At 46.8% G+C, this 27,454-nt stretch overlaps 1 protein-coding gene across 10 annotated transcripts in view; it reads left to right on the forward strand.

Annotated features, from left to right (window-relative positions):
• The window catches only part of ablim3 (actin binding LIM protein family, member 3), a 119,461-nt gene that overhangs the window by 55,686 nt on the left and 36,321 nt on the right, over window positions 1-27,454 (forward strand). For all 10 annotated transcript variants that reach the window (XR_015926111.1, XR_015926109.1, XR_015926108.1 and 7 more), the window contains exons 4-6: window positions 11,555-11,670; window positions 16,821-16,947; window positions 18,363-18,456. Coding sequence is in view for 1 of the 10 variants with exons in the window: in XM_088604171.1 (XP_088460297.1) it covers window positions 11,555-11,670; window positions 16,821-16,947; window positions 18,363-18,456 (337 nt within the window). In the remaining 9 variants the exon portion in view is untranslated. The remainder of the gene's footprint in view (window positions 1-11,554; window positions 11,671-16,820; window positions 16,948-18,362; window positions 18,457-27,454) is intronic.

The raw sequence follows: 27,454 nt of genomic DNA on the forward strand, positions 1-27,454 counted from the left end.
AGCAGCTCAGACCAGTGCTCACTGGTGCTGATGTCCTGTTCTGGGAAAACAAGAACCAGGAATTCCTTATTTCCCAAGCTTTTGCTGAGACAACACCTCACTTCAAGGTTTAATCTAAAGCTTAATACAGCATCACATATAAAGTACCATTTGCCATACTTACTGTAAGTGCAAGATTCTTATCCTCAACCTGCATTTTTTATAGTAATAACTGCTTACACTTATATATTGCTTTTCTGGACACTCCACTCAAAGCGCTTTACAGGTAATGGGGACTCCCCACCACCACCACCAGTGTGCAGCCCCACCTGGATGATGCGACGGCAGCCATAGTGCGCCAGAACGCTCACCACACATCAGCATTCAGTGGGGAGGAGAGCAGAGTAATTAAGCCAATTCATAGATGGGGATTATTAGGAGGCCATGATTGGTAAGGGCCAATGGGAAATTTGGCCAGGACACCGGGTTTACACCCATTCTCTTTTCGAGAAACGCCCTGGGATTTTAATGACCACAGAGAGTCAGGACCTCAGTTTTACGTCTCATCCGAAGGACAGCGCCTGTTTACAGTATATAGTCCCCGTCACTGTACTGGGGCATTAGGACCCACATGGACCGCAGGGTGAGCGCCCCCTGCTGGCCCCACTAACACCTTTTCCAGCAGCTGCCTCAGCTTTTCCAGGAGGCCTCCCATCCAGGTACTGACCAGGCTCACACCTGCTGAGCTTCATTGGGCCTGCTAGCTGTGAGTTGCAGGGTGATATGGCTGCTGGCCATAATAAACTAAACAAGGTGGTAACAGAGCGATATTGACAATCTATCTGAAACAGATATGCTAAATCGTATCTGTATACGCAGCTATGCGTATAGCCACTTGTTATAGCTCATGGAACAGTATCCTACTCTGAAGCAAAGTTTCCATATAGGAATTTCTGAGGAAATGCCGGTTTCCTTGCTTGAATCTGAAGAGCTTCCAGCTGCGCTTCTGTGCTTTCCCTGCAGTCTAATAACCCACACGAGCTTCAGACATTTCACTATTTCAAACTAGGTTAACGAGGTTAGGCCAATTAGGCCCCTGGAAAAGAGAATGCCTGGAGCAGATCTCGTTGAGGTGTTTCAAATTAGGAAGGGATTCGATGAAGCATATCTGAAAGGGGAAAAAAAAATCTCTCTTGTCGCTTAATGTCTTTTGGAAAAACTAGGCCATTTGTATTCTGTCAGCTTTTATGGTGAACAGATCCATTCTACAGTGTTGATGTCAGATCAGCAGGCAGGAAATCCTACTGTGGTTTTAGCTTAAACAGGGTCCAGCAGCCAGGCTAGTGGGTGCACAGTTTTGTTTCTGCTCCCTAAAAGGAAATCTAGTATTTGCAATGAAGATCTTACTATAAACGTTTTTATGGCTCTGCACCAGCTGTGAGACTATTTTGGGAGTGTCAGGGGAACAGCTGTTTCTATATTTGGTCGCTGCCTGAAACGAAACAGGATGACAGAGGGCCAGCGGAGAGTGAAGGCATGACATATCCCGCTCGGAGACAGCTCTGGAGAGGAAGTGCAGCAGCAGGGGTTCGCACGGAGCTCTGCGCTGCACACGAGCTGGGATTTCATCTCAGGGTGTTCATTCAGGACAGCTCAGCTGCCTTTCAGTACGGGACTTGATCCCAGCCAAACGTGGAGGCCCACTTTTCTGACTGCACAGCTGCATCATTTTTTAAAAGCTGTTTATTCGAACAAGGGCGGTGCCCTGCAAAGTAAATACAGTATTTCGGGAACATATAGCGCACAGCAATTCTGGTCCCTTTTAAATGGTGCTCGCTGCAGCAGAGACGAGCCTGTCTGTTCGTGTGCCAGCCTCACCTCTGGGCCTCTGTGCCTGGGACTTACTGGGCCATTTGATCAAATACAGCAGAGTTCATTTTGCAGCTTTCTCACCTGCAGCACTTAAACTGGCTTTGGAGCAGCTCTGCCACCTCCCTGTTCCCACTTACTCTGTTTCTGGGGTCCCCTCTGTCATCCCGGATCTCCCCCTTAGTCACGCATCTCTCTCTTGCTCCCTCTGGGATGTGAATCCTTTTTTCCAGAGCTCATGCTCCTCACACTCTAAGCCTCTGTGCTGCTGCAGTATTACCTTCAGAATGTAGGTGCATTTAATATTGTCATTAAGACAGATAATACCTGCTGCAAGCTCTTGCTAAATAGTCATGTGATTTGAAAGCTAACAAAATTGAAGTATCGAATGCATCTATAGCATGGCTGTGCTCTGGGTCATCATGATATATTATTATTCAATAAAACGCCATCTACAGTGACGTTAGTACACCGCTGCTTCAAATCAAAAGTTTCCACTTGGGGGCACTTCTCTGGTTAGTGCTAGGGCTGCTGTGGGAATTCCCAGGTTCCGAAGACCCGTTTTCCGATGCCGAGGGCTGCCGAGGAGGAGCCTGACTGGGCGAGCTGGTCTGGCTGTGGTGTCAGTGAGCTCTGGAAACTCATCTGAAGGGGTCAGATGGGCTCGGCGCAGAAACACTAAATCAAAAGGCATTTTAAGGTAATGATTTTGCATTAACGGCGCCAAGATGTGCCGAGGCAGTCAGTTTAGGGCATTCCAGGCTGGCTGCCAGAATATTATCTGAGTGCTACTGTGCTGAATCGTTTCCTAACTCACAACGTTCCTTGATTTCCAGTCACTCCTGGCAATGCCAGAAAGCTTACAGCAATTAGCATTTGATTAATTCCAACTTTCCGATCCTCGGGTAATCCATTTTGCAAAGACTTCTGGGACGGCTTCATTGCCAATCAAGGTAACAAACTACCCAAAGGGGCCCTCCAGATAAGCCACACTTTATAACATCGAATCAGCTATTCTTGCTCGTGGTCTCAAAAAAAGTAGCCTGACGTTGCTATAGTCTATAGAGCGGCGGGTTTGAGACACATTTTAGGTGAACCTGTGGTACAGCATTGCATTTGTCAAATATAAAAGCTGTAAAATTGTCATTTCCGCTTGACAATATTGTCGTCATGACAAAATGGATTACTGTGTATAGTTTTGGTCACGATGTTATTGCTGCTAGAAAGAGTTGCTGCTTTGGGATCAGTCAGAGAAGAGCAACAGGGATTAAGGGAGTGTCCTACACTGATGGACTGAAGGAACAGTATTTAGTGTGGAACAGAATTTAGAATTTAGTGTGGAACAGAGAAGACTACAATGGGACCCGATACAAGTTTTCAGAATCCTCAAAGACACCAACACAGAGGACTTCTTCAGAATCAGCAGTGAAACACGAACCAAGGACACTGGTGGAAACTACAGAGAGGAGCATTTAACACTTCGAACAGGAGGCTCTTCTTTACACTAAAAGGTGTAGGAGTGGGGAACAAGCTGCCCAGCCATTTGGTTGACGCTGATACTCTGGTTTCTTCTGAGAAACGCTGGATCTGAGTAGATAATAACAACCAAACAAGCTGACTGGGCCTCCTGTCCTTGTGACTGTTTTTTGTGTGCAGTGAGGTGATGTGCCTCATTTCAAAGTCTCAGCGGCGGTCCTTTGTCTGCGTGTTATTTCTGGCCTGTGACTATATTATACAGTAATTATAAATGAACCGACCAGTGAAGGACAAAAATAGCTTTGTTTTTATCAACAGAAAAACAAAGCATCCATTAAATATGGGAAGGGTGTAAATTTTTAAAGCACACACCCAGCAGCGTGTTGCTGTGAAGGGATACAGTTCAGTTTGCCGTCTTCTGCTGGCAGTGTGTCCACACAGACATGTGCAGAAGCACCTTTTTCAAGAATTGGAGGGTGGGGTCCTTGTCCCAGCGGGTCGAGCACGTTTTAAAATCAATTATCTCATCCTGTCCACCGCAGTACAGGTGTAACAGATTCTTAACTTCGGAAATGAAGGAGCAATGGTCCGGATTGCAGTTCCAAATATTCAGATTCATTTTAAGTCTGACCACACCTGAGATTTTTTACGAAGCAGATTTGGAAAGTGAATGTGGAAATCACCTGTTTAAAGGGATTTTACCCATGTTTTGTGTCAAATGAGGCTGTGTTTCAGGGTGACCTTGACACCAGGGTTAACCCTTCTATACCAATACACTCCCACCACGTCTCTGTCAGCAAACTGGAGTTTTTGATTGCAGTTCACAGCGCAGAGGCAAGAGCGCCACCTACTGCTCCTCCACCAGCAACCTCTTTTTCCTCTTACGCCTCCCACCCGACCACTAAGCCTTTGAAAAGTGACAAGATTAGGGGGGTTGAGTACTGGGATTCCCAGCTCCAGTTGAATTAATTAATACTTGAGAAAGAGCGTTCAATCGGCTGGACCTGTTTCAAAACTGCTGACACTTTAAAAGGCCTCATGTTGCCTGAGTGGGGACCCCTCAAATCTGAGATCCAAGAGCATGGTTCCGCACATCACACTTGAAATGACAGCAGTGTGGAGACAGTGTGCACGCGCCAGGTGAGGACAGGGTGAAGTTTGTGGCCCCTTCACTTGAGCCCATCTGTTCCAGAAAACCCAATTAAAAAAAAGGGAATTGTAAGCTCTGTAAGTGGCTTCATGTGAAAGCATCGGCCAGATGAATTAATAACGGGGGAGTTCCTTGCCCAGGCCGTACCTGATCTCAGTTTCAGGCTCAGGCAGTGAATTTTCTGCACGGCCACCCGATTTTGTTGCTTGGTCGTTTCCCTGCGTCCGATACAAAGCGGCGTTTTCCAGCACCATTCTTGCATCTCACAAAACAGATCGGTTTCCCTGTCCAGCTGCCTGCCCTCCAGATCCAACTTTCACAGGGGACGCCTTCGGACCGGAAGACCGGCGTCATCCACCGTTCTCTGATTTTTCAGCAAAGAAGGCTATCGGCTCTTGTCCGCAAATGCTGGGCTCGCGAGAAGAAAGACAGATTGGAAGAGCTTCTCTTGCAGTATTTCAGTAGAAAGACATAGAGGAGAACAGAGCCCCAAGAAGCTCTGAATTACAATGTCTGCCAGTGCCCAGGGCATCCCAGTGGGAATTGACTGTGTTTCCAGCAAACACTAAAATAACTAAAGGGATTATTCTGAGCGTGTATCTTAAATCGGGTTTAAACAGCGTGGGTTTTGTTTCCACAAAACAGAATGTGTCTAAGACCATTACACTTCAGTGCTGAGCTCTGCTATTGATCGCCTGAGGAAGCCACATTTTATTTGTCATTAAGAACTTGTCCCCTTGCCAAAGAAAAGAAAGCATAGGGAAAAATAAGACTGTCTGGATCTGAAGACGTCACTCACACAGTCTGAACACAGTGATGAGGTCAGCGTTGAGGCCAATGATGAGGTCAGTGATCAGCCACTGGTGAGACCAGTAATCAGCCAATAATGAGGCTAGAGGTCAGCCAGTGATGAGGTCAGTGATCACCCACTGGTGAGACCAGTGGTCAGCCAGTGATAAGACCAGTGGTCAGCCAGTGATGAGGTCAGTGATGAAGCCAGTGATGAGACCATTAGTCAGCCAGTGATGAGGTCATCGATCAGCCACTGGTGAGACCAGTGGTCAGCCAGTGATGTCAGTGATCAGCCACTGGTGAGACCAGTGGTCAGCCAGTGATGAGGTCAGTGATGAAGCCAGTGATGAGACCAGTGGTCAGCCAGTGATTAGGTCAGTTGTCAGCCAGTGATGAGGCCAGTGATGACGTCAGTGATATTTCCCTCTAGTCACTTTGAGCAGATTAAGCAGGGACCTCAGGTCAGACCATCCTGGAACAGCTGATTTTTGGGGGTTTCAAAACTACAATTTCTAAATTAGCGTCGATCTGCTGTGGTAACGTGATTATAAAATGTCCAGGCTTTCAGTTTAACCTGGAAGCTCTGCACGTCTTTGTAAAATAGATCAATAAAGTATACTGGTAGGTGGCACTGTAGCATTGCCTCACAACTCTTTGGGTCCAGTGTTTGTTTCCAGACCATAGACCCTTCTGTGTGGAGTTTGCATGTTTCCCCTGTGTTCAGGTGCTCCCTGGGAATCCTACACAGCTCAGAATCTGCTGATGTCTTTCCTACTTACAGTGGTGGAAATGGGAGTATCAGTCTGGGCACTAATGGCTTCATCCCCCCTCCCAAAGTCCGGAGTGTTTGACGTACCTGTAAGTGTACTGTACAGCTGGCTGGGAGGGTGGGCTTGGAGGTCCGAGGCGCGGCCCCACCCAATTGAAACAAGAGCCCCGCGTGGCGGCCAACAGCTGCAGCAGAGCCGTGCAGACGAGAGTGTGGCTCCCTGCATGCACCAGTGCCCTGCCAGACATGTGGCGGCTCTCCGGCAGCAGAGAGAAGGGGCCTGTGGCTTCAAAGGGGAAGAGAGAGACAGGGGGGAGAGAAAGTCCTTATTCCCCCTTCGCTTTCTGACGGGTGTGGTGAAATGCTCAGGTGTTACAGAGACTGGGCACAGTTAGCCTGTTAGTGATACTGGAGTGTAAGTAACAGAAACAAGGTGCACGGTGCCTTAACACCGGATATGAGAGATTGTTAACCATTCCATTGTTCTGGAATGGTGCTGTACAGATATATTTTGGGATAGAAACAGCAAAACTTTGATATCCATCCTTCTACAAACCACTTTATCCAGTACAGGATCACAGGGGGAGCTGGAGCCTATCCTGGCAAGCAGTGGGCTCAAGTCCAGAAACGCCCTGGAACAGGACATCAGTCCATCGCAGGGCACACACAGACACTGACACACTCACCCCAGGGCCAGTTTTTCCCAGAAGCCGATTGACCTACCAGCGCGTGTTTGGACTGAGTGAAGAAACCGGTGCACCCAGAGAAAACCCTTGTGAGCACAAGGAGAATGTACAATCTCATCCAACTGAAATTCCTTATGTCTTCTGTAATTTTCCTGGTTCCAGTATAGGAACGGGGGAGGCGCTGAATAAATATATCTGACCATCCTGGAAAGCTGTGCCTCATCAAAATTCCCATCTGTAAAATAACCTCGATAAAACCAAGGTGTGCTCACCTGGAGAGAGACGATTGTGCTGACCGCTGTGCATCAGGAAAAAAGGAAAAGGAGTCAAAGGAGTTGTACAAATTTATAGTCATTGATTAGCAACCGACAAACGTTTAGACTAAGTAGCAGCAAAAAAGAGCAAACGTTTCAGTTGCTTAATGAATATCCCTGGTACTTAAAAGTAAAAAAAAACCTCAACAGATATCTTTGACTCGTGATTTGTTTTTTTCATTAAGATAATGGGTGCTAATTTTGATTAAAACATCTGCCGACAGGTCTATGGATTATTGAAGCTAAATAGTACACCTACAGATGCAATGGATCTCAGTATAAAGAATGTTTTGTATGCACAGTGGAGTTCATATTTTACTAATGTATTACCTGCAAATTTATTTTATTTGGTTTATTCAAATAGCATGTGTGTTTTTCCGCTCTGCGGAAGCACATAAAGGTTTCAGGCCTGTCAATAATGATGTGCGTTTTATTGCTTGATTGCCTGAGGAAATTCTTTTATGTGCATGTTGTTTTAATTGTGGATTCAGGCACTGTTTTATTCAGTCAGTTAATCACAGGGGTTTTGGTGTCTTCATCTGCTGCAAAGTAACATTTTCAAGTTGGGGGGAGCTTGTCACATTTTACTGTCAAATGAAAGAGTGAAAGAGAAAAAGTTACAATTTTTAACATCCAAACAATCCTAAAGAATTTCTGCTGGGCTTTATGATATTGCAAAAATGTAATGAAAAACAGCTCTGCAGATCCCTACTTTATATTTAAGATGCATCATGTTCTTGTAAAATAGCCTCTAGTTACAAAAAAGCACACTTTGCCCAGGAGCAGAATTGTACAGAATTTCCAGTTTGGTTGTAGAGTTGGGCATGCTTCTCTCTCTGAGACGGTCCTGTTCAGATGAGAGACGTACACAGAATGTGTTTTTTTCTATACGGTACAGGCCTGCGGAGAGACATGGAAACCGTAGTTACTGCAGGAACTGACATAGAGATTCAGCAGTTAAATAGTAAACAGACCGCAGCGTTCGTAAAACTTGGAATGTTAATCACACATCCTACTCGAATCGGCCCATGGGTTGGATCTTGTGATTTCTGCTATCTCATTAACTGTGGCTTTTTGTAAAGTTTCCTTTGGCTCTGCAACCATGTCACTAACCTCATCTTTGATTCTGTATGGCAGCCACTTGTTATACCTCACAGGAGAGACTTTAGGGGTTTTAGGGTTTACAGTATGTCGTGGGACTTCTTGGGGTTTAAGATGACTCCCGTTACTGCTGATAACTGCCTCTGATTCTTGTTACCCTGTAAAACGTGAACTTGAAAAAGCTGTTATGTACCCAATGGGGCTTCACTGGTGGTGTGAACAGTGATAGGCACTGCTTCCTTCCCCTGTATTTTAAAGTTTACAGATTACCCCCCTTCCAAACAACCCATAATTAAGACTGACTGGGTGTTCCAAGAAAATCCTTTCTTTGGACTTCACTCTGATAAGGAAGCTTCCCATTCTGTTACTGGGCTCTCCACTCCATTTCTGGTCTCTCCACTCAGTTACTAGGCTCTCCACTCCGTTACTGGGCTCCCTGCTCTCCACTCTTACTGGGCTCCCCACTCTGTTACTGGACTATCCAGTTCATTACTGGGATCCCTGCTCTGTTAGTAGATTCCCCACTCTGTTATTGGTCTCTCCATTCCATTACTGGGCTCCCCACATCATCACAGAGCTCTTGAGCTGAGTGGCTTTGACGCCTCTGTGTCCTACCACCAGAACTGATTATGGGAATACATGGGGGATCTACACACCATACCCAGATCCCTGCTTTCTTATTATTTTTATGCTGATTTTTATCCTTCTGGAAAATGAATGGAAAGATGGAAAGAGCCGTCAACTCCGAGCACGGAACAGAATTGACCCCTGACCTTAGTGCTCCATGCAGGGCCTGCCCGAGATGCTCAGGCTGATGTATGTTTTCCGCAGGCATGGAAAACCATTGCAAATCTGCTGCAGCAGGGACAGCAGGTGGGCTTAGCCTAAGTGTAAAGGATTGCCTGGCTCTCACTACAGACTCCCCGGCACTCTAACTTTTGATAAAGCTGCTCTGCTCTGCATCACTCCAGATTGCTATTATTACTTAAGTCCTGAAGTGGTTTTTGTCATGATGATGGCTTGACATTGAACTAAGAGTGTATTATTTTAGTCCAACAGCAAGTGGTTGTTTTTTGGCAAGAATGTCTCGCCCCGCTGAATTAGTCTCCTCTCCTCCAGAGGTGGCTCGCTCTCTTTTTTGTCATCCTTTCGGTATTGGATGAGCAGAGTCAGGTGCCTGAGTGTCGTTGACGTTTGTCTAATCCATCCTCTCCTTTTAAAATTACCATGTGCTGCCTGGCAGCCAGTCATTAAGGGACCCTGTGATTATCGATGAGCCGCACAGACTGTTTTTAAAGCCCTCGTAAGGTTTGCCCGTCAGCGTGGGATGTGTTCTGTTGGGATGCAAGAACGTTGGCCCTGAAGGAAGTCTTTAGTCAAAGAGGAGCAGCTCTCGGTTTTTACTTTGCTGTGGCGATCTTTAAATGCCCGTCTTGCAGTCATTTACAAACAGCTTAGCCCTCCAATTCCTTGTTCTGACTTGCTGTTTTCTTTATCTGTGACGTTTTTCATTTGCAGTGTTTCATGTGATGCGAGGCATCCCTGTGGGGCCAACCTTTCAGAGCCTGTCTGCAGATTTCTGGGTTTTTGTTTTGTGCATTGTAGACGAAACTACTTAAAAAACAGATCAATAGTAATTATCAAGTCATCATTAGTAATCACTAGATTGCTGATAGAGTCTACATCTTCTCCTGACATCTTATGGAAGAAACTTGTCATGCATATACTGACATTAACACCCACTAGCTAAAATAAGAGGAACCCCAGGTCTTTGCTGACTTGAAGAAAGGTGATTGTTGTTGTGTGTCCTGTGTTAAACAATCCAGTTTGAAACTGGTGGAGCCAGTGCACTCCAGTGTCACACACACACTTGTCTTCCCCGCAAACTCCAGTTTGGCAATCCTGAGAAGAACTGGGGGCTGGGACGGGGGTCTCAGCCCTGTCGTGTTCTTGCTGTTCTCTGTGGTCCGACGTGTCCCAGCTGACGTCCCAATATTCTGACCCATGTCCTGCAGTGATAATGCAAACCCCTTGATCATTACTGCACCAATCCTGCAAGTAATCCCCTGCATTAACAGACCTGCCTGCCAGACGGCCTTCCCCTACAGTGTCCCAGTCAGGTGTTTTAAGATCACTTTATTAGCCTTATACAGTTTCTTGCATGAGGAATTTGTCTTTTCGCCTATCCAGGCTTGCTCTCCATGAGACACACAGGCACACAGATGGGAGAGAGAAGCTTGGGGTCAGAGCCCAGAGTCTGCCATTTATACGGCGCCCCTGGAGCAGTTGAGGTTAAGGGCCTTGCTCAGGGGCCCAAGTGAGTAGGATTTCTCTGTCTGCCGCAGGATTTGAACCGGCAACCTCCCAGCCACCGGTACAGATCCTTAGCCACAGTGCCACCACTCCGCCCTCTCTGGAGTTCTGTCAGTCAGGCATTTTGCACTGGATTCAAACACCGGCAGAGATTTCCAGAGCTTTCCGTTTCCGGTGGCTTTTTGAAAACTTCAGCTCACCAAGAAGAAAAAAAGTATTTTTAATCCGAGACATCCTTAGCGTTTGCATCAAAGAGCCGCGGACATTTTTTTTTCTCATCAGCCAGAAAGAAAAAAAAAGAATTTTGTAATCAGAGCCGTTACAACGTATTGGATTCTGTTGGAAGCGAAGGATAGTTGTCCTGTTGGAGCTTGTTTTCTTAATTAAGGCTGTTTTCCTGCATTTCTGCAGCCCGGTCAACCTTTATAATCTAATGGATAACAAATGGGCTTTGTTGTTTATCATTGGGCAGCAACATGCACAGTGTACTGCCTCATTAGATTCTTCCAAATCCCAGGACTGTTAGTCCTTGCTGACAGACGCTAGCTGTTGCTTTCTGCTGGAGGGGGAAAAGAAAACATCTCGGAACCAAAAAAATGAGAAATGCTTGTGTGTTGTCGCATCTCACTGTGTTGAAGTCTAGTTAAGAGTCTTCTGATTCCACTTGTTTGGTGCTTGCCCATAAGGTCCTATTCTCTACCAAAAGAGTTCCATCCAGCCACACATTTTCTAACTGCTTGATAAATTCAGCCCCGCAAGGGAGCCAGAGCCCTATCCCAGCAAGCAGTGGGCTCAAAGGCAGGGTCACCCTGATTGGGACACCAGTCCATCACAGTGTTTTCTAGTTAAAAGTCATCTTTTAAATTCTTCTCTGTATTATTCACTTATCTCTTGGTACAGTGGACTTGAAGAGCTTGTTCCCCAAAGCGTCGAGCTTTAGTCCGAAGCAAAAGGCTTTTTAAAAGTCACCCTGCTTGTGTGCAAAATAAACACCCTGTTATTATGGTCATCGGGCCCGGGAGTGGCATTGTTAATCGCTGGCTGCGACGTGCTCTTCACAAGGCCCATGACTGATTCTGTCTGTGTTGTTGCCGTTGCTTTTCAGGAAACCCTTCCCGATCGGAGACCGAGTGACGTTCAGTGGGAAGGACTGCGTCTGTCAGCAGTGCTCCCACACTCTGGTCAACACCAACGAGCCCATAAAGATCCACGGACCCAGCCGTAAGTCCATCGGTACCGGCGAGGATGACGATGATAAGAGGATTTTGCCTTTGTAGCTGAAGCGGCTCACAGGGGGGTGGAGGGCGAGCTGCTGCTGTTCAGTCACTGATCTCCGTTTGACGTCTCAGCCAAGAATGGCTTGACACACAGCGTTACCCCTGGACCCCTGGTATACCGCAGTAAAAGCAGAGTGAAGTGTAGTGGAATGGGGTCACTCATGGCTGAACAAAGAGATCAAAGGAATTTGTGGAAGAGTGAGACAGTGACCTAGCACAGCCTTGTTAGTTTACAGTGCCTGTTTACCCTGGTAAACCTCTGTACCGGCAGGCAGTAGGCTGAAGTGAGCTTCATAATAAATAATGTAGCCTGGGTGATAAGGGGTAGCTGTCAGTGCCTAGAGAGAAGAGTTCAGGATGTTAACACAGGCCTGCTGTGGGTCATGAAATGCGAGAGACCCATAACCTTTACAGGACTAGTCCTACCACCTCCTGCTCGGACAATATTCGAAAACAGAAACAAAGTCGCATTTTAAACCGTAGCGCAATAGCCTAAAAAAGTCTGTCAGTTTTTCACATTTCTGTCTTTATTTTCCAGCTACTAGAAAAAGAAGCTGGGTTGTTTCTGATGATAACGTACACAGTGCCCTCCTTTAGTACTGGGACAATGAAGTCAAAACGGCTATTCTTGCTGTATACTCACGTAATTCACATTTGAGATGGAAAGATTAATATGAGGCACAAGTACACAATGCCATTTTTTATTTCTGAGTATTTCTGTGCCTACAGTACATGCTTTTAACTTTTAGAATAATACCCCTTTTGTACACCATCCCCACCTTTGAGGTGAGCTCACAATTTTGACTTCACAGTACCAATGGTTATGGAAGGCATTGTTCATTTGTTACGTATGTAGTTAAGAGTTCTGTCCCACTTTGTGAATGAAGGTGCCAGCCCAGTGCAGGGGACAGCCGTTCTACCCAGCCTCCACGAATTACAGCAACTACAGCACTTATTGACTGAGACAGTGATGACTGATAGCTTCAAAGCTGTTTGCTGATCAGTTGCCGCACACTCAATTGTCACTTAATAATTGCTATGGATCTGTGGAAGGAGCTGGGTTAAGGAATTCAATTTCAGAAGCTTCCCTCCATTCATTTAACGTAACTAGTCAATTGCATGTTGTGAAAGCCATAAATAATTTACTGTGGAGGTCTGGTTAACAGTGTCTGATTGCAGAGGTGCTCTTTGAGAGAGAGGTGGGAGGATGAGATGGTCAGGTCCAATAAATATGCCAGACACACAATTAATTGCTCTTGCCTCCTAATGCATCTCTTAAATCTGCCTGACAGAAGGTATCTCTTCATGGTGCAATCTGCCACACCATTTATTTTGATACTTTGGCCTGACACATCTTAAATGGGTGCATTGATCGCTGAATGACAGTTTTCGCTGTGGCTGAGCATCCCATTCCTGCTCGTCGTTTAGGTCTGTGAAGGATGCCATCTCGAACAGTCCAGGCTGTTAGACCAACTTCCAAGGGAGGATTTTTTTTATTTGCCACTATTATAGAGTTTTTTCTGATACACCTTCCGAAATCATGTTTTGGGTGTCCAGTGTTCATTGTAAGTGCAGTGTTGGCTCTTCCATCTATTTTCAGTAATTGCTTGATGCTTGATCCAGGTCATGGGGACCTGGTGCACGTGTACAATATAGTCCATACAGTACACATGCACATACACACACATGGAGAGAAACACACATACACATGCACACAACCCCACAAGCATAAAAGCACACAAATTTATGCGCACAACCACCCGCACACACATCCACAGAAACACACAAACACATGCATACGCACCCACACACACAGAAAAACAAAAACGTGCACACACAACCACACAGACAGAAACACACAATCACGTGCATTCACACCCTCACACACAGACACGTGCACATACAACCGCACAGACAGAAAAACACAAACACGTGCGCACACACCCACACAGACAGAGCACACACAAATGCATGCACAGCCACCCACATGCGCACACACACAATAGGCAACAGAATTACTAATTTACCTACCTAACCTAGCTTCCCGGATTCCTGTTCCTGGAAACCAGAGCTCTTCTGGAAAACCCATCTGGACACTGGGAGAGCATGCAAACTCCATACAGACAGTAACCAAGCATTTCTGCGGGGCTGTTAAGCACTCACGCTCCCAACTGTTTTAATGCAGAAGTACTTGTCTCAGGGCATAGCAATCCTTCAGTCCTTTTATATACTGAAAATATAAGTAAAGTGGAGAAGTACAAATATTTATATAAAAGAGTATGCAGCACTTTAGTGTGATTAATTGGCAGTGCTAATGGTACTGGGATTCTCACGAGGAAAGCATGTGGCGCGTGGCAGTCTGGATTCAAACCCGTGATCTCCCGTGACCCTGCAGAACTCATCCTCTGCATTACCATCAGAGCAACCCCGAGGCAGCTGGTTTTCATCACCGGCAAGCTCCCGATTAAACAGTCGGCACCTCTACCGAAGCCGTACTGTGCCGAAACCAGAGCTTTCTCAAATATTTATGCAACTGCAAAACAGTAGTTATGAACCGGTCTGGCAGAGCAAGCCGTGGTCCCAGGCAGGTAATTGTTTCCTTCTGCTCACATGTGGATTCTGTGCTCATTGTGTTCATGTTGTGACTCATATCCTGTTTGTTGGATACCTCGTGCTCTGGCCAGTCCCTGTGGATGAGGTCACGATGGGAATGATTATTGCCAACGTGAGCAGGAACTATTTTAAAAACGAAGGCGTGACCCGACAACATTGTCCTCGTCCTGGACTGTGTTTACCTTGTTTTTATGGCCTCTCTGTGCTCCTGTCACAGTGAAATGTCGCTGACAGAAGACCACACCGTGCACCATTATAGTGAATATGACTGTAGTGAGCAGAGGCTGGTGAGCACAAGAGGCACTTACACCAGAAGAGTGAAGCGTCAGCCTGCCTCATCCCTCCGCCGTACCCAGCAGTGAGGAGAGAGCGGAGCCTGGGCTCCCCTTCCGGATAAACGGAACTGGAGCGGGACCGGTGGGCACAGATCCAACGGCTCCCGCAGGGATCAATACCGCCAGGAGGAGGCCGTTGGGCAGGGCCGATCCGGTTGCAGCGAAGGGGCGGAAATGCGGTTTGCTCGTTCAGCGAAATCCAGCCGCTCCATCGGTGTTCCATCGGAGCAGTCCCGGGCAGGAAGACGAGCCGGAGTTCGTCTGGTCTCTGGAGGGAGGCCGGCGGCGTCAGACCTCCTCCATCAGCGCATCTCTGTTCCGGTGCTGGAGCCTGCAGGCTGATCGTTTACCCCTCTCATTTACTCTACAGAGCCTTCAGCTGCTTTCCAAGGGAATCTTCATTTCCATCTTGCATTTCTTTTTCTCCAGTGCAGCTCCCCTTTAAAACCACAGTTTGGAAGAGACGTGGGGAGGGAAGGGGCACGGGCCTTTCGGAGAAGGACAAAAGTTGATAAAAAGCTTGATCACGTAACTGCTGGAGGAAAGGTTATGTCTGATAATGGAAGTGTAAAAGGCTCTTTGGCACCTGCCTGTAGGGACCTGATCCAGGTCCAGCCACGGCCCAGGCAGACATCCGCTCTGACTGGACACACGTGGAGATGTGGTCCTACTTATTCTGCTTCTTCCTAAGTGATTAATCAGCCTGCACCGCTGGGCTCCATCTGCTGCCTCTCCAGCTGACACTCAGCTCCAGTCTCAGACACAAGCACTCCATGCTTTGGATTAAAGCACGTCAAGACATCAGGAAGGTCACAGATGACAGGAGAACATTCGGTCAGTCTGGCACCTCTGGCTGTTAGTGGCTAATTGACCGGAGGATCTTACCCAGGCAGTTCTTGAAAGAGGCCAACAACATGACTGGGCAGCTTGTCCCAGACTCCCAGCACCCTTTGTGTAAAGTGCCTGCTGATCTCAGCTTTAAATGCTCTTCCCCATAGTTTCCACTGACGCCTTGTGGTTTGAGTTTCACTGGTGATGTTGAAGAAGTCATCTGGATTGACTGTGTTAGTGCCTTTGAGGATTTTGAACCCTTATTTCAGTTACCCCTGTAGTCTTCTCTGTTCATTTCCGTCAGCCTGTCACTGTGGGACTTTCCTATAAACTTTGGTTTTACTTATTGGGATTGTATCTGATTGCCCTTGAATCTGGGTTGATTCAGGAGCAGTAATATCCTTCCTATTGTATGTGCATTTTACCGTTGTAGACAGGCATTATACAATTTTCACCTAACAACCCTTGATTTAAGTTCTAAGGCCTTTTGCATTTGTGCACAATATAAAGCCTCGTATTTTATCTTTTGAACTGTTTCCCTACATTGTCTCAAAGACGTAAATGATGAGTTTACCCACCGGCAACATCTAAACTGGGCAGTTCACAATATCCCATGCCCTTTCCTGTTCGTTTTGCCCAAATTAAACCCTGTGTGTTTGGAGAGGAATTCAAACAGGTAAACAGAAGAAAAAGCACATTTTGCAGAGGAAAGTGAAACACTTCTAAGGGAAAGTGGGTTTTGGGAGGAAGTTATTCAGCTTGGCCCTGAGGGACTGGCTTCTTCACCCGTGTGTCTGTCCTGAATGTCCCACCGGAATGTGAGACGTCAAAGCATTCTTGCTGATGATCCATAGGGAACACAGGAAGTGGAATTCTTATTGACCCTTCTGTGGCACGCCCAAGAGTTTAACAATAAAAGCAATAAGGAATAAATCAATATGTAATTTCCCTACCACATTGGCATTGGTAGGATTAGAAAGTCATTAAAAGCAATCCATAAAATTACAAAGGAAAAGTAATAATGCTGATCCAAAGGCATGTCTGATGTTTTTTCTTGGACTGTATCCTCTCTGTGGAGCTGAACAAGCCTTCAGTCTGTCTCTGACAGGCTGGAGAGCTCAGAGTCGTGCTCAGCTTCAGCACAATGAAAACGAAAGGGCACAGAACCTCTCCTCAAGAAAATCCGCTGCAGTCATGAATCATCGCCGCCATCCATGTTCCACCTGCCCCGCGTGCTTATGAGATTTAATAATGTATTTGTGACGCCGTGAGTCTCATCTGTCCTCATGGCTCTCTCTTTCCCTCTCTGTCACAGATTGCGCAGGGTGCAAGGAGGAGATCAAACAAGGACAGTCCTTGTTAGCTCTGGAGAAGCAGTGGCATGTCAGCTGCTTCAAATGTCAGACCTGTGGGATCGTGTTGACAGGGGAGTACATCAGCAAGTACGTGTCTCGACTTGGGCGAGCTCAGCCTGTGTCACACAGCTCCCGGGGGAGCTGTCACCAGCACGATAAAAACACCGCCTGCCTGTTTTAACTGTTTGCATTTTTATTTTCATTTAATCAGCTATTTATAGATAGCAGTCTTAGTGTTTATTTTGAAGTGACAAGTGCAGTGAATTGACATTATGAGGCGATTCGGAGAGTACTTTAATTTTGTTGTGCTCGACTGTGCAGTGCAATTATTCAATGTGAGCACAAAACATTGTGCCCCGATGAATAAAAGATTAGTGTTGAAAACCACTGCGGAGCTGGGCTGTTACCACCACTTGAAACTGATCCAGAACAGGCAGGTGGATTCTAAAATAATCATGGCTGTGTCTTATTTACAAGTCAAGTGGAATCAAGAGTTGGAAAGGGATGTTTTTTGGGGGGGGTCTGCTCTGAGGAATATCCAGCAAGGATATGGTCCTTTTTACAAGCTGAGTTCAGCCTAACGGTGCCGTGTGCTGAGATGGCTACATTTGAATCGTTTTATTTTTCTTCAAAGTGGGGAATGTCCCCGCTGTCGAGGCCAGTTACTGTCGCTGTGAACTGGTGCGAAGCTCAGACAATTCCCAGGCCTCGGGAAAACAGCGCTCTCCTGTCTACAACGCACTTGCCAGTTTGTTATACAAGAAAGGGCAGGTTTCTTGTAGATGTTGTCTTTCGTAAGGCAAAGTGAAGAAAAGGTGGAAAAAGTCTCCTTCTGCACTGAAAGATTAAGGTATCTGCAAGAACCATGGGAACACCAAACAATCAATACATCGATCCATCCAACATGCTTTTTTTAAACGGCTTTATCCAGTACAGGGAGCTGGAGGCTCTCCCAGCAAGCAGCTGGCACAGGCAGGGTACACTCTGGAGGGTGCGCCAGTCCACTGCAGGGCACACACAGATACAGACAGACACACTCGTACCAGGGGTACCAGGGCCAACTTTCCCAGAAGCCAGTTAACCTGCCAGCTTGTCTTGTAGGAGGAAACCCATGCAAACCCAGGGAGAACATACAAACTCCACACAGATAGCACCCCAGAAAGTGCACGCAGGACCCCAGGGCTGCGAGACAGCAGTGCCAACCACTGTGCCACCGTGCCGCTCACAATAAACACAGACTTTTTCAAATTAAACGCCAAAAAACAAATCCTCATTATGAATTTAAGGTTGTTTAGAAGCCCCTTAACTACCAGCAGGGCCCAGAGATGTATAGCACAGATCCTTTTACATTTAAACCAGATAGCTCCTGCAAAAACTCAGTGGGTGGTCTGGAAAGTACTGAATGAGATGCAGTCTTTTTAGTTGACTTCAGCGATGTGTTTTAAAAGGCCAGAGATCACCTGCACACCCGGTTAACCCTCCCTGTGCTGTGTCTCTGTCAGGGATGGCGTGCCATACTGCGAGACCGACTACCACACTCAGTTTGGGATTAAATGCGAGACCTGCAACAGGTATATCAGTGGACGAGTATTGGAGGTAAGCAATAGCTCTTTGTATTCATATTGCACTTCTCAGCCTGAAGGATCCCAATGCAAGCTATACATAGGAGGGGATCCAGTTCATCCCCATTGAAGTGCAGAACCACCTGGGGTGACACTGTTCTGCGTCTGTAGCCCCACGACACACAGATCAGGGGAGGAGAGAGAAACTGTACAAGACCAGAGTGGGGTTCAGTTCTCCTGCAGCCCCACGACACACAGATCAGGGGAGGAGAGAGAAACTGTACAAGACCAGAGTGGGGTTCAGTTCTCCTGCAGCCCCACGACACACAGATCAGGGGAGGAGAGAGAAACTGTACGAGACCAGAGTGGATTACTGCCAGGACAGGGGAGGTGACACCCCTACTCTTACAACTGCCCTGGGATCTGTACTGACCAAGCGGGACCTCAGTTTAGCATAAAGGATCTAAAGGATGTAGCATGTCCTACAGCATTTGTAGCATTTGTCTACCAGAACCACACAATCTACAAAGAAAAATACATGTCAGTTGAACCTGGTCTCAATTCAAACTGTTACCTCAACTCAAACTGGATGCAAAAAAATCTAATAAATTAATGGTTATAACTATATAACAATATAAGTGGCACTACAGTACATACAGTTGCAGCTGCTTTTATTCGAAGGTTATATTAGAAAATATTTTTATTACCTGCTGTTTCTTTTATCAGGAGCTATTATCATTCATGTGCAAACATTAGGTAAGAGTAGAAAGTGTTATCGATTACCATTTATATGTAGTGTGTGTACACACAAGGTTTTGCATCTGCACATGAAGATATAGCCAACCGATAAAGACATCTCGACCCCTTAATGCGTTGCTATCTGAAAGGTTCTGAAAGCACTTAAGGCTTGAGAGTCTTGGCAGCAGGCTCTGTAAGAGCGGCGTGCACACGTTTCTGCTGATAGGATCCTCAGATGCTGGGAGCTGCAGTCCTGGCTCCTGAGGGCCACAGGCTAGCTGGTTTTCTCGGGCTCTGTAGATCGCCTATAGGTAGAATGCACGAGTTCAGTACCTTTCCTCTGGCCTGAAACCTCTCAAAATAGATGCCTACGATTATCCCGGCTTTCAGTGTGTCCGATATCTGCCTTGTTTTTTCCAAGGCCTTCTTTTCTAGAGTCTAATATCCTCGTCCTCGGGGGCCCGGAGCATCTTGAAGAAACGGGGTGCTGTACCTGGGGAGGAAGGGGAGGTGGGATTAAATAAAAATCATACAAATATTATAGATAACATACAATAAAAAACTGGGAGCATGTTTATCACATGAACAGCTGTATATGAGTGAGTTGTAAGGACTGCAAAAAGGCTGGTGTGATGCCAAACCTTCACTGGGCTTGTTATTAGATAATTAGAACCTAAATCATGTTATAGGTGAGAGGAAGCCAATCAACGCATGTAGCTTATTCTGTGGATAATTGGTCCAAGGATGTTGTCCAGTGATTTCTTGAAAGGAGACGGGATATCAGCTTCAACAACATGGCTGGGCAGCTTGTTCCACACTCCCACCACCCTTTGTGTAAAGTAGTGCCTCCTGTCCTGACTGGAGGATCTCATCCAGCTACTTCTTGAAAGACTCCAGGGGCATCGGCTTCATCAGCATGGCCAGGCAGCTTGTTCCTCACTCCCAAAACTTTGTACAGAGGTGCCTGCTGTTTTCAGTTTCCTCTAGTCTCCATTTGCGTTCGTGCTTCACGAGGTCATGTGCCCCTGTAGTTGTCCTTGGTCAGGACTGAAGAGGTTCAGTTCCTCCAGCTTGTCAGTGTGGGACGTTCCTTTGAGCCCTGGAATGTATGTGGTTGCTCTTCTCTGGAATCATTCCAGAGCAGCAGGATCTTTTCTGTAGCGTGGTGACCAAAAAAGTGTGCAAAGTATTCCAGACGAGGTACCTGGTGCACTGTACAATTTGAACACATGATTTCAGTTCTGCACTGAGTATCCTATCTTGTGTATTCTGCTGCCTTTTGTGCTTCAACGCATTGTCAAGAAGATGAAAAGAATGTTAGCACAGAATATCCTGCCCAAGTTGTTTTCATTAGTAGCTTGTTTCTTAGAGCTTAGTGTCTCCCATCTTTCGTTTTCATCCTATCTAGGACTCTGCAATTGTCTCCATTTAATGGAGCTTATAACAGAAATTCAGGTGGAAGGTTAGATCTTTATTTTGCACACCTACACTTTCCTGCGTATAAAAATCTTGCACTCCGGACTTCACTTTGCATCTCTCTCCTGCATCTCCCTCGCCACTCCTTTCACCAGGGAAATGGGCGATTACAGGAACGAAGCTTCTTTAGTCTTGAGCAGAGGTGACTGCAGAAAGGCGTGCAGCAGGCTTAGGGCTCTGGACATGTAGCCAGAAGGTAGTGAGTTCACGGTTCATTATATTATCCTGTTGCATAAATGGAGACACGTGGAGCCATGGAAAGAATTAATTAATAATGATCAGAATAACCAAATAACGACTTGACTATTTGAAGGCTATTGACAAGGCCAGCTTAGGACCAGCAGTAAAGCAAGGACACAAGACTAGAAGTGTTTCGGCCTGTAATAATAATAATTGCTTACACTTATATAGTGTTTTTCTGGACACTCCACTCAAAGCGCTTTACAGGTAATGGGGACTCCCCTCCACCACCAATGTGCAGCCCCACCTGGATGATGCAATGGCAGACATTGTGCACCAGAATGCTCACCACACACCAGCTATCAGTAGGGAGGAGAGCAGAGTAATGATGCTGGTAGATGGGGATTATACAGAGGCCATGATTGGTAAGGGCCAATGGTAAATTTTGGCCAGGAGACTAGGGTTACACCCCTGCTCTTTTCGAGAAACGCCCTGGATTTTTAATGACCACAGAGAGTCAGGACCTCGGTTTTATGTCTCAGCCGAAGGACGGCGCTTGTTTACAGTATAGTGTCCCCATCACTATACTGGGGCATTAGGACCCACATGGGCTGCAGGGTGAGCACCCCCTGCTGGCCCCACTAACACCTCTTCCAGCAGCAACCTTAGTTTTTCCCAGGAGGTCTCTCATCCAGGTACTGACCAGGCTCACACATGCTGAGCTTCAGTGGGGCTGCCAGTTGTGAGGTGCAGAGTGATATGGCTGCTGGCTAATCACAAGGCTTGTCCTCACAGAGAGGGCTGGGGGGCAGGGGGTACTGTAACACATGTTCCAGATGTGCTCCGGTGTGTTGTGGGAGCAGACACACAATGTGCTTCTAGCTCAAGGGCTTCAACTTGTACATCCTTTCAGTGCAGGCCAGGACACAAAGGGTCGACATTTTTTTAACGTTACATTCCCAGACAAATTCGGCCTATTTTTGCTGGACCATACAGACATAGGACGGCTGTCAGGCATTTTTACTGCCGGGTAAAACTCGCTCCACTTTTTCATCGCAGCTCCAAATCAACCCTCTCCCAAAAGCTACATCTGTGAAAAGACAATCTTCTCCATGCCTGCATTAACAGCTGCTCTTTTTATTTAGTGTTTCTCCTGCCCCTTTCAGAAGGAGAGGACATTGTTTTTTTTCGGCTCATGCAAAGGGGTTGCTGAAAATGAGCTCAAGGGGAAATTGCAGCTTTGCGATCCCAGACCTGCCCTGTCGTGCTGTGTGCGGAGGCAGAGCCCTTCGGTCCTGGCCTCGCGGCGATGTACTGTTCGTTTCAGAGTGGCAGCCACCTCACGGGCCACAGACTGGGCTCGCTCTGTGCCTGGCAGCTGCTCTCCCTGCCAGCGCCGCTCGGCACCCTGGCACACGCTCGGGTCTCACTTTCGAATGCGCCCAGCTGCCCGGCACTCATTGCCAGCCCTACGGGAGACAGCCGCAGTGGGGGAAAGTCGCGGATCTTTCATCGTAATCCGGAGGGATCCGAGATCAAAGGAGATGATGTCATAATGGCGTGAACAGCTGTAACCCTTTACAGCCTGAAATATTGTTTGTGCGGAAAAAAGGAATCAAGAAGTGCTCATGTACTGCGGGACGCTATTCACATCTGGCTGTCTTGGCAATAAACTCTGCTCAGCATCCTCCTTGATTCCACGGACACATGGACATAGGAAAGCCTACCCTTTCTCCTTGCTGCTTGCTTGATATATCCAGATTTGTAGCCGTTCAACTCCAGCAGTCCTTGCAAGGTTAAACAGCATGGGAAGTGCAATAGAGAAGCTGATGGATGGGTCAGTAATTGTCTGTGTTAAATGGCAGAAAACTGGGTGTCCCATCCTGGTTTAGGGGAGTGAGACACTGAGGCTACTCCACACTTGATATGGGAAGTGGGGAGACGAGCAACAGTCTTCCTTATGGGGGAAGAAATCCCAGGGGGACAAGTTATAATATTCGATGGCATCTAAGGTGTATGTCTTTGGGAGGAAACCTGGAGCATCCGTTGAAAACCCACATGTACACGCGGAGAACACGCATATTCCTGTGGCTCCAGTTGTCTTTGATGAAGTTTGGCTTTATGTACTGGTGGTTCTATGTCCACGCCTGTATGGGTTTTCATTGACTGAATCTGCAGTTTTCACAGTATTGATTTGGCGGTGTCTGTAGTATCTGAGCTCAGATTGGCTGTGTCTGTAGGTATCTGATCTTTGAGTGGCTGAATCTGCAGCTGTTCAGGCTCTCAATAGCTGTGTTTTTGTTTGTAACTGGGCTCTGAATGGCTGAATCTGCAGCTGTTTAGGCTCTGATTGGCTGTGTTTGTAAGTATCTGAGCTCTGATTGGTTGAAGCTGCAGCTGTCCAGGCTCTGACTGGCTATGTCTTCAGTTTTCTGGGCTACAATTGGCTGACCCCCCCCCAACACTCACACGCACGCCTGTGCTTGACAGCTTGTCAGGCTAATGGGCCTCCTGACTTGCCGTACACCCGGTGCCTCCGCCAGTGAGAGATGTAATGCCTTGTTTTGGACACAGCACTAGGCAACGGGTGGCCATGAACAGGAAAAAAGGGGTGTGTGGGGCACCGGAGGTTTGAGTTTTTCCTCTCTGTGCCTGGGCCTGTCCCCTTCGGCAGCCTTGCACGCGCTGCCAAGCTGCAGCAGTTCATTAATGTCCCCTCTGGGGGACCTCTCACTTGGCGACAGCGTGACAGCTCTGATCTGTATTCCTCCTCGATGGAGCACGCCCCTGCCGCGGCTGTCATCGCGCCACGCCTCAGCCGCCCGGTGGGCTCCTGCAGCGCCCAGGGACTAGACAGCTGCCGGGCCCCCTCGAGCGCCTCGCGAAACGTTTGCCTTGGCTCAGTCGGTATCCCTCCACGCGGCCTTTTTCATTAGCTTCCGGCACGGATCTGTCTTTGAGCCAGGAAACCTTCATCTACCCTGCCGGGAAGATGAGTGGTTGTGCCGGTCCTCTACAGCGCCCGAGGGCACAGAGGTTTTTTATTGTTGAAGAAATGTTGAGGGTGAATCTATGCGAGTTCTGTCAGCGGTGGTCATGGCGACAGGAAATGAACCTCTCATCAGTAAGCAGCGAGCTTCCTCAGGAAATCAAGAAAGGCTTGTTTTGCTCCCTTCGAGTTTTGCATTGTCCGTTCTTGAAGCCTGGCCAGCGATCAGGTTTCGACTTGCCCATATCAGGTTGGCACGTGCCCATCGTGCGTGTATCTCCTCTCCTCAAGACACCACCTAGAGGACGGGCCCTGCGTGCTCTGGCTCCGTACAGTTTCCCCGTCTCGGTCTGCTGCTGTTCTGGGGCGCGGACATGGACGCCGAGCCTTTAACAGTGAGTTTACCTCCAGCTCCGCCACAAAAACATAACGGCCTTTGAAGGTATTCAGGGCTGCAGCGCATTCCTTTGTCTCTTTCTCCTGGCTTAGTGTTGCACAGCTCAAAGCGATTCTTTCCATTCCCACATCAAAGAGAGTTTCAGGCTGTAGCGGTGGAGCAGGGTGGTCTGGGAACCAGCTGCCTGCAGGGCCAGATTCCTGCGTCCATGTGGGAGAAAGCCAGTGCTCCTCCTGCAGTCTTTCCACTGACTCCAAACACATGTCAGTGGATTTCTGAAGTCCCGCAAGCAGGACGCGTCTGATCGGGACACAGAGAGCATAAATCCCTTACAGCTGGCTTCTGTGATACTCTGTGACATTTTGTTTTTCTTGCCTTGCAGTACGTTGGATAGATACAAATCACAAGGGTTCTACATCATTTGTCCTGGGAGGACAGGGACGCTAAAATGCAATTTCTCATGTTGATGCATCAAAGCGTCTTCTGCATTTCAAACTATTTGCATAAGCTCCTTTGTGGGCAGCCTAAGAAAACAGAATAATCCTGATGCAGGATTAAACTTGTACAGTAAAGGCGCATGCACAAGCCTTTAATGGGACTGAGGTGCTGTGGATTTTCTTTCTGATAAATAATGCGCAGGTCACTCTTCCTACAGTACATCGGACATATCAGAGCCCCTGTGCGGCACCTATATTCTGTCTACAGGTTGCGTGATCTTGTTTTCCATACACCATGAGAGTCTGCATGCACTGTGAGAGATGAGTTCTGCAGAGGGTCAGAGGGGTACCATGCCCCCCTCCTTTCAGACCACAGAACATCTAGGGAGCACAGTCTGAAGCACTGACTGGCCCCAGGTTCAAACCCCACAGGGTTTCCTCTATCAAAGGATAAAAGCAGGGTACCTTTATCAAAGTGCTTCTGTATAGATGGGGGTAACAGAATTAGCGGCATACAACAGGCATCTGTAAGAGGACTGCTGTTCTTCCTAATTGCAACTATCTACGTTCTGGTACAGTTAGTGAGAGAGTCTGGTTTGCAGGTGATAGCAAAATAGGAGGATTTGCAAACACTGTCGAAGAATTCTAAACAATTTGAGACAGGAAATTCATGCAGCAAGCCCATGACATTCCATTGACAAGTGGAAGTATTGCATGCGGGTAGCAGATGCTATTAATATAAGACAGGAGACACTGAATTGAATACTTCAGTGGAAAGAAAATACTTATAAAGAGACTAAGGTGTTCAGACAGTGAGGGAAAGCAATAAAAAAGGCAAAATGTTATGATACAGTACAGTATGTAGTTGTAAGTCCAGAATTTAAATCGAGGGAAGTTATGTTAAAATTGTACAATGCGTTAGTAAGACCTCACTTGGAGTATGAAGTCCAGTTTTAGTCCACACATTACAAAATATATTATTAAGGTGTGTCCTACTTTTGCAGCCTAAAAAACTGAATCGTTTTACTCTCGAACACAGAAGACTCCGAGAGGACCTCATTCAGGTGTCCAAAATCCTAAAGGTTAATCCATAGGATTTTCATCCATACATTTTCTAAACTGCTTTATTCAGTAGAGTGTCATGGGGAAGCTAGAGCCTAACCCATCAAGCCACAGGCGCTTGGCAGGATACACCCTGGACAGGACGCCAGTCCATCACAGGGCACACACAGACACTTTACACGCTCACACCAGGTCCAAATCTCCCAGAAGCCAATTAATTTACCAGCTTGTCTTTGGATTGTGGGGGGAAACCAGAGCACCTGGAGTAAACACTGTGAGAACATGCAAACTCCACACAGACAGCACCCCAGGAATTGAACCCAGGGCCCGATGCTCACCACTGCACCACCATGCCATTACACAGGACTTCCATTAGACAGGATCAGGAAGAGACGACACAACTGGAATGTAGGTGAACTCCTGGAATTTGGACGGGGCTGCATGTGTTTCTGTCCAAGCAAAAGCACTCTCCTACCTGCAGCCAGCACATCACCATACATTAAAGTTCTCCAACATCCTCATATATAAAAGTTGCTGTTGAAAAATGTATTTATAGACAAGGTTTTTAATGCAGATTTATATTCCGCATTTTATCTGCAGACAGAAAGATGTCTTTTTCTCTTTCTTAAAGTCTTAACAGAGAAGGTTATATTACGCTGTGATATAAAGTGCAGTATGGCGTCTTTGACACATATTGGGGAGCTGGCTGGCCTGTCTCTGGCAGTATTGTTTCTGTGTGACAGTGAAGCCACCCACTCCTGCACAAGTGACATCCATTGCATGCTCTGTTCCTGAAAATGAATAGGCTGTCTGGCCATTTACATGGTTAACAGATGACAAGCAATTTCTGGCACATCCTGGTAATGCTCTCCTATGAACATCAGGCTGTCAGAGCAATGTCAGGCCATGGGTTAATCTCTCCCCCCCCACCCTTGAAGGACAATCACTCCTCTGGTGCCCGAACATGTGTGTCAGCAAGGAAATGAGATTGAGATTGAAGAGACTGAGGAACCTTTTTTCATCAGAGTTGCTATTGTTGCAGACTTTCATTCAGCCAAAGCCTTGTCCCCTTCAGAGAAGAGATGAACACTGCAAATAAAATGTTATTACACTAATAACCTGCAGCAGAGCAAGACGTCTCCTTTTATGGAGGTCTAGCACAGCACGTCTGCATGGTGTAGTTTTTCTGTGCTTCTGCCAGGCACATACTGTAGCTTTAGCATGTTCCTGTAGCTTGCTACATTTTATGTGGTTCTTACTATAGTATGTATAGTGAGAAGGATGAACATACTGTAGGAATGCAGAAAATCTACAACTTGATTCACTGCTGTTATAGAGAAACTACTACCCAGCACACTTGCAAACCTGACAGTTTTACTGCTGCAAAATAGCTAGATTTCAAGTTTACTAGGGTATATATACATTTTTCGTCTACCTGAATTCCTGCTAAAGCCAGTAATGAACCACGTAGTTCAGTTTAACCCTCTCCTCCTGCTCATATAGTATGTGAACCCCGTTCTTTGAAGATCAAAACATCCCAGAAAGCTGGAAAATAACATCCCCAGATGAGATGAATTTTGATCCCCGCATTATGCCTGAATTGCAGTGGAAGTCCTGGAGTAGACTCTTTTTTTGTATGTAGATTGATGAGGACCATAAAACAGCGCAGATTACAGTCTGTAAGTGCCAATACACTCTTATGTGTCATGGGAATAGCATTTTGAAGTACAGTACAATAAAAAAGGCACTCAAT

This window comes from Lepisosteus platostomus, chromosome 13, assembly GCF_059453375.1.
Source record: "Lepisosteus platostomus isolate fLepPlt1 chromosome 13, fLepPlt1.hap1, whole genome shotgun sequence".
NCBI lineage: Eukaryota > Metazoa > Chordata > Actinopteri > Semionotiformes > Lepisosteidae > Lepisosteus > Lepisosteus platostomus.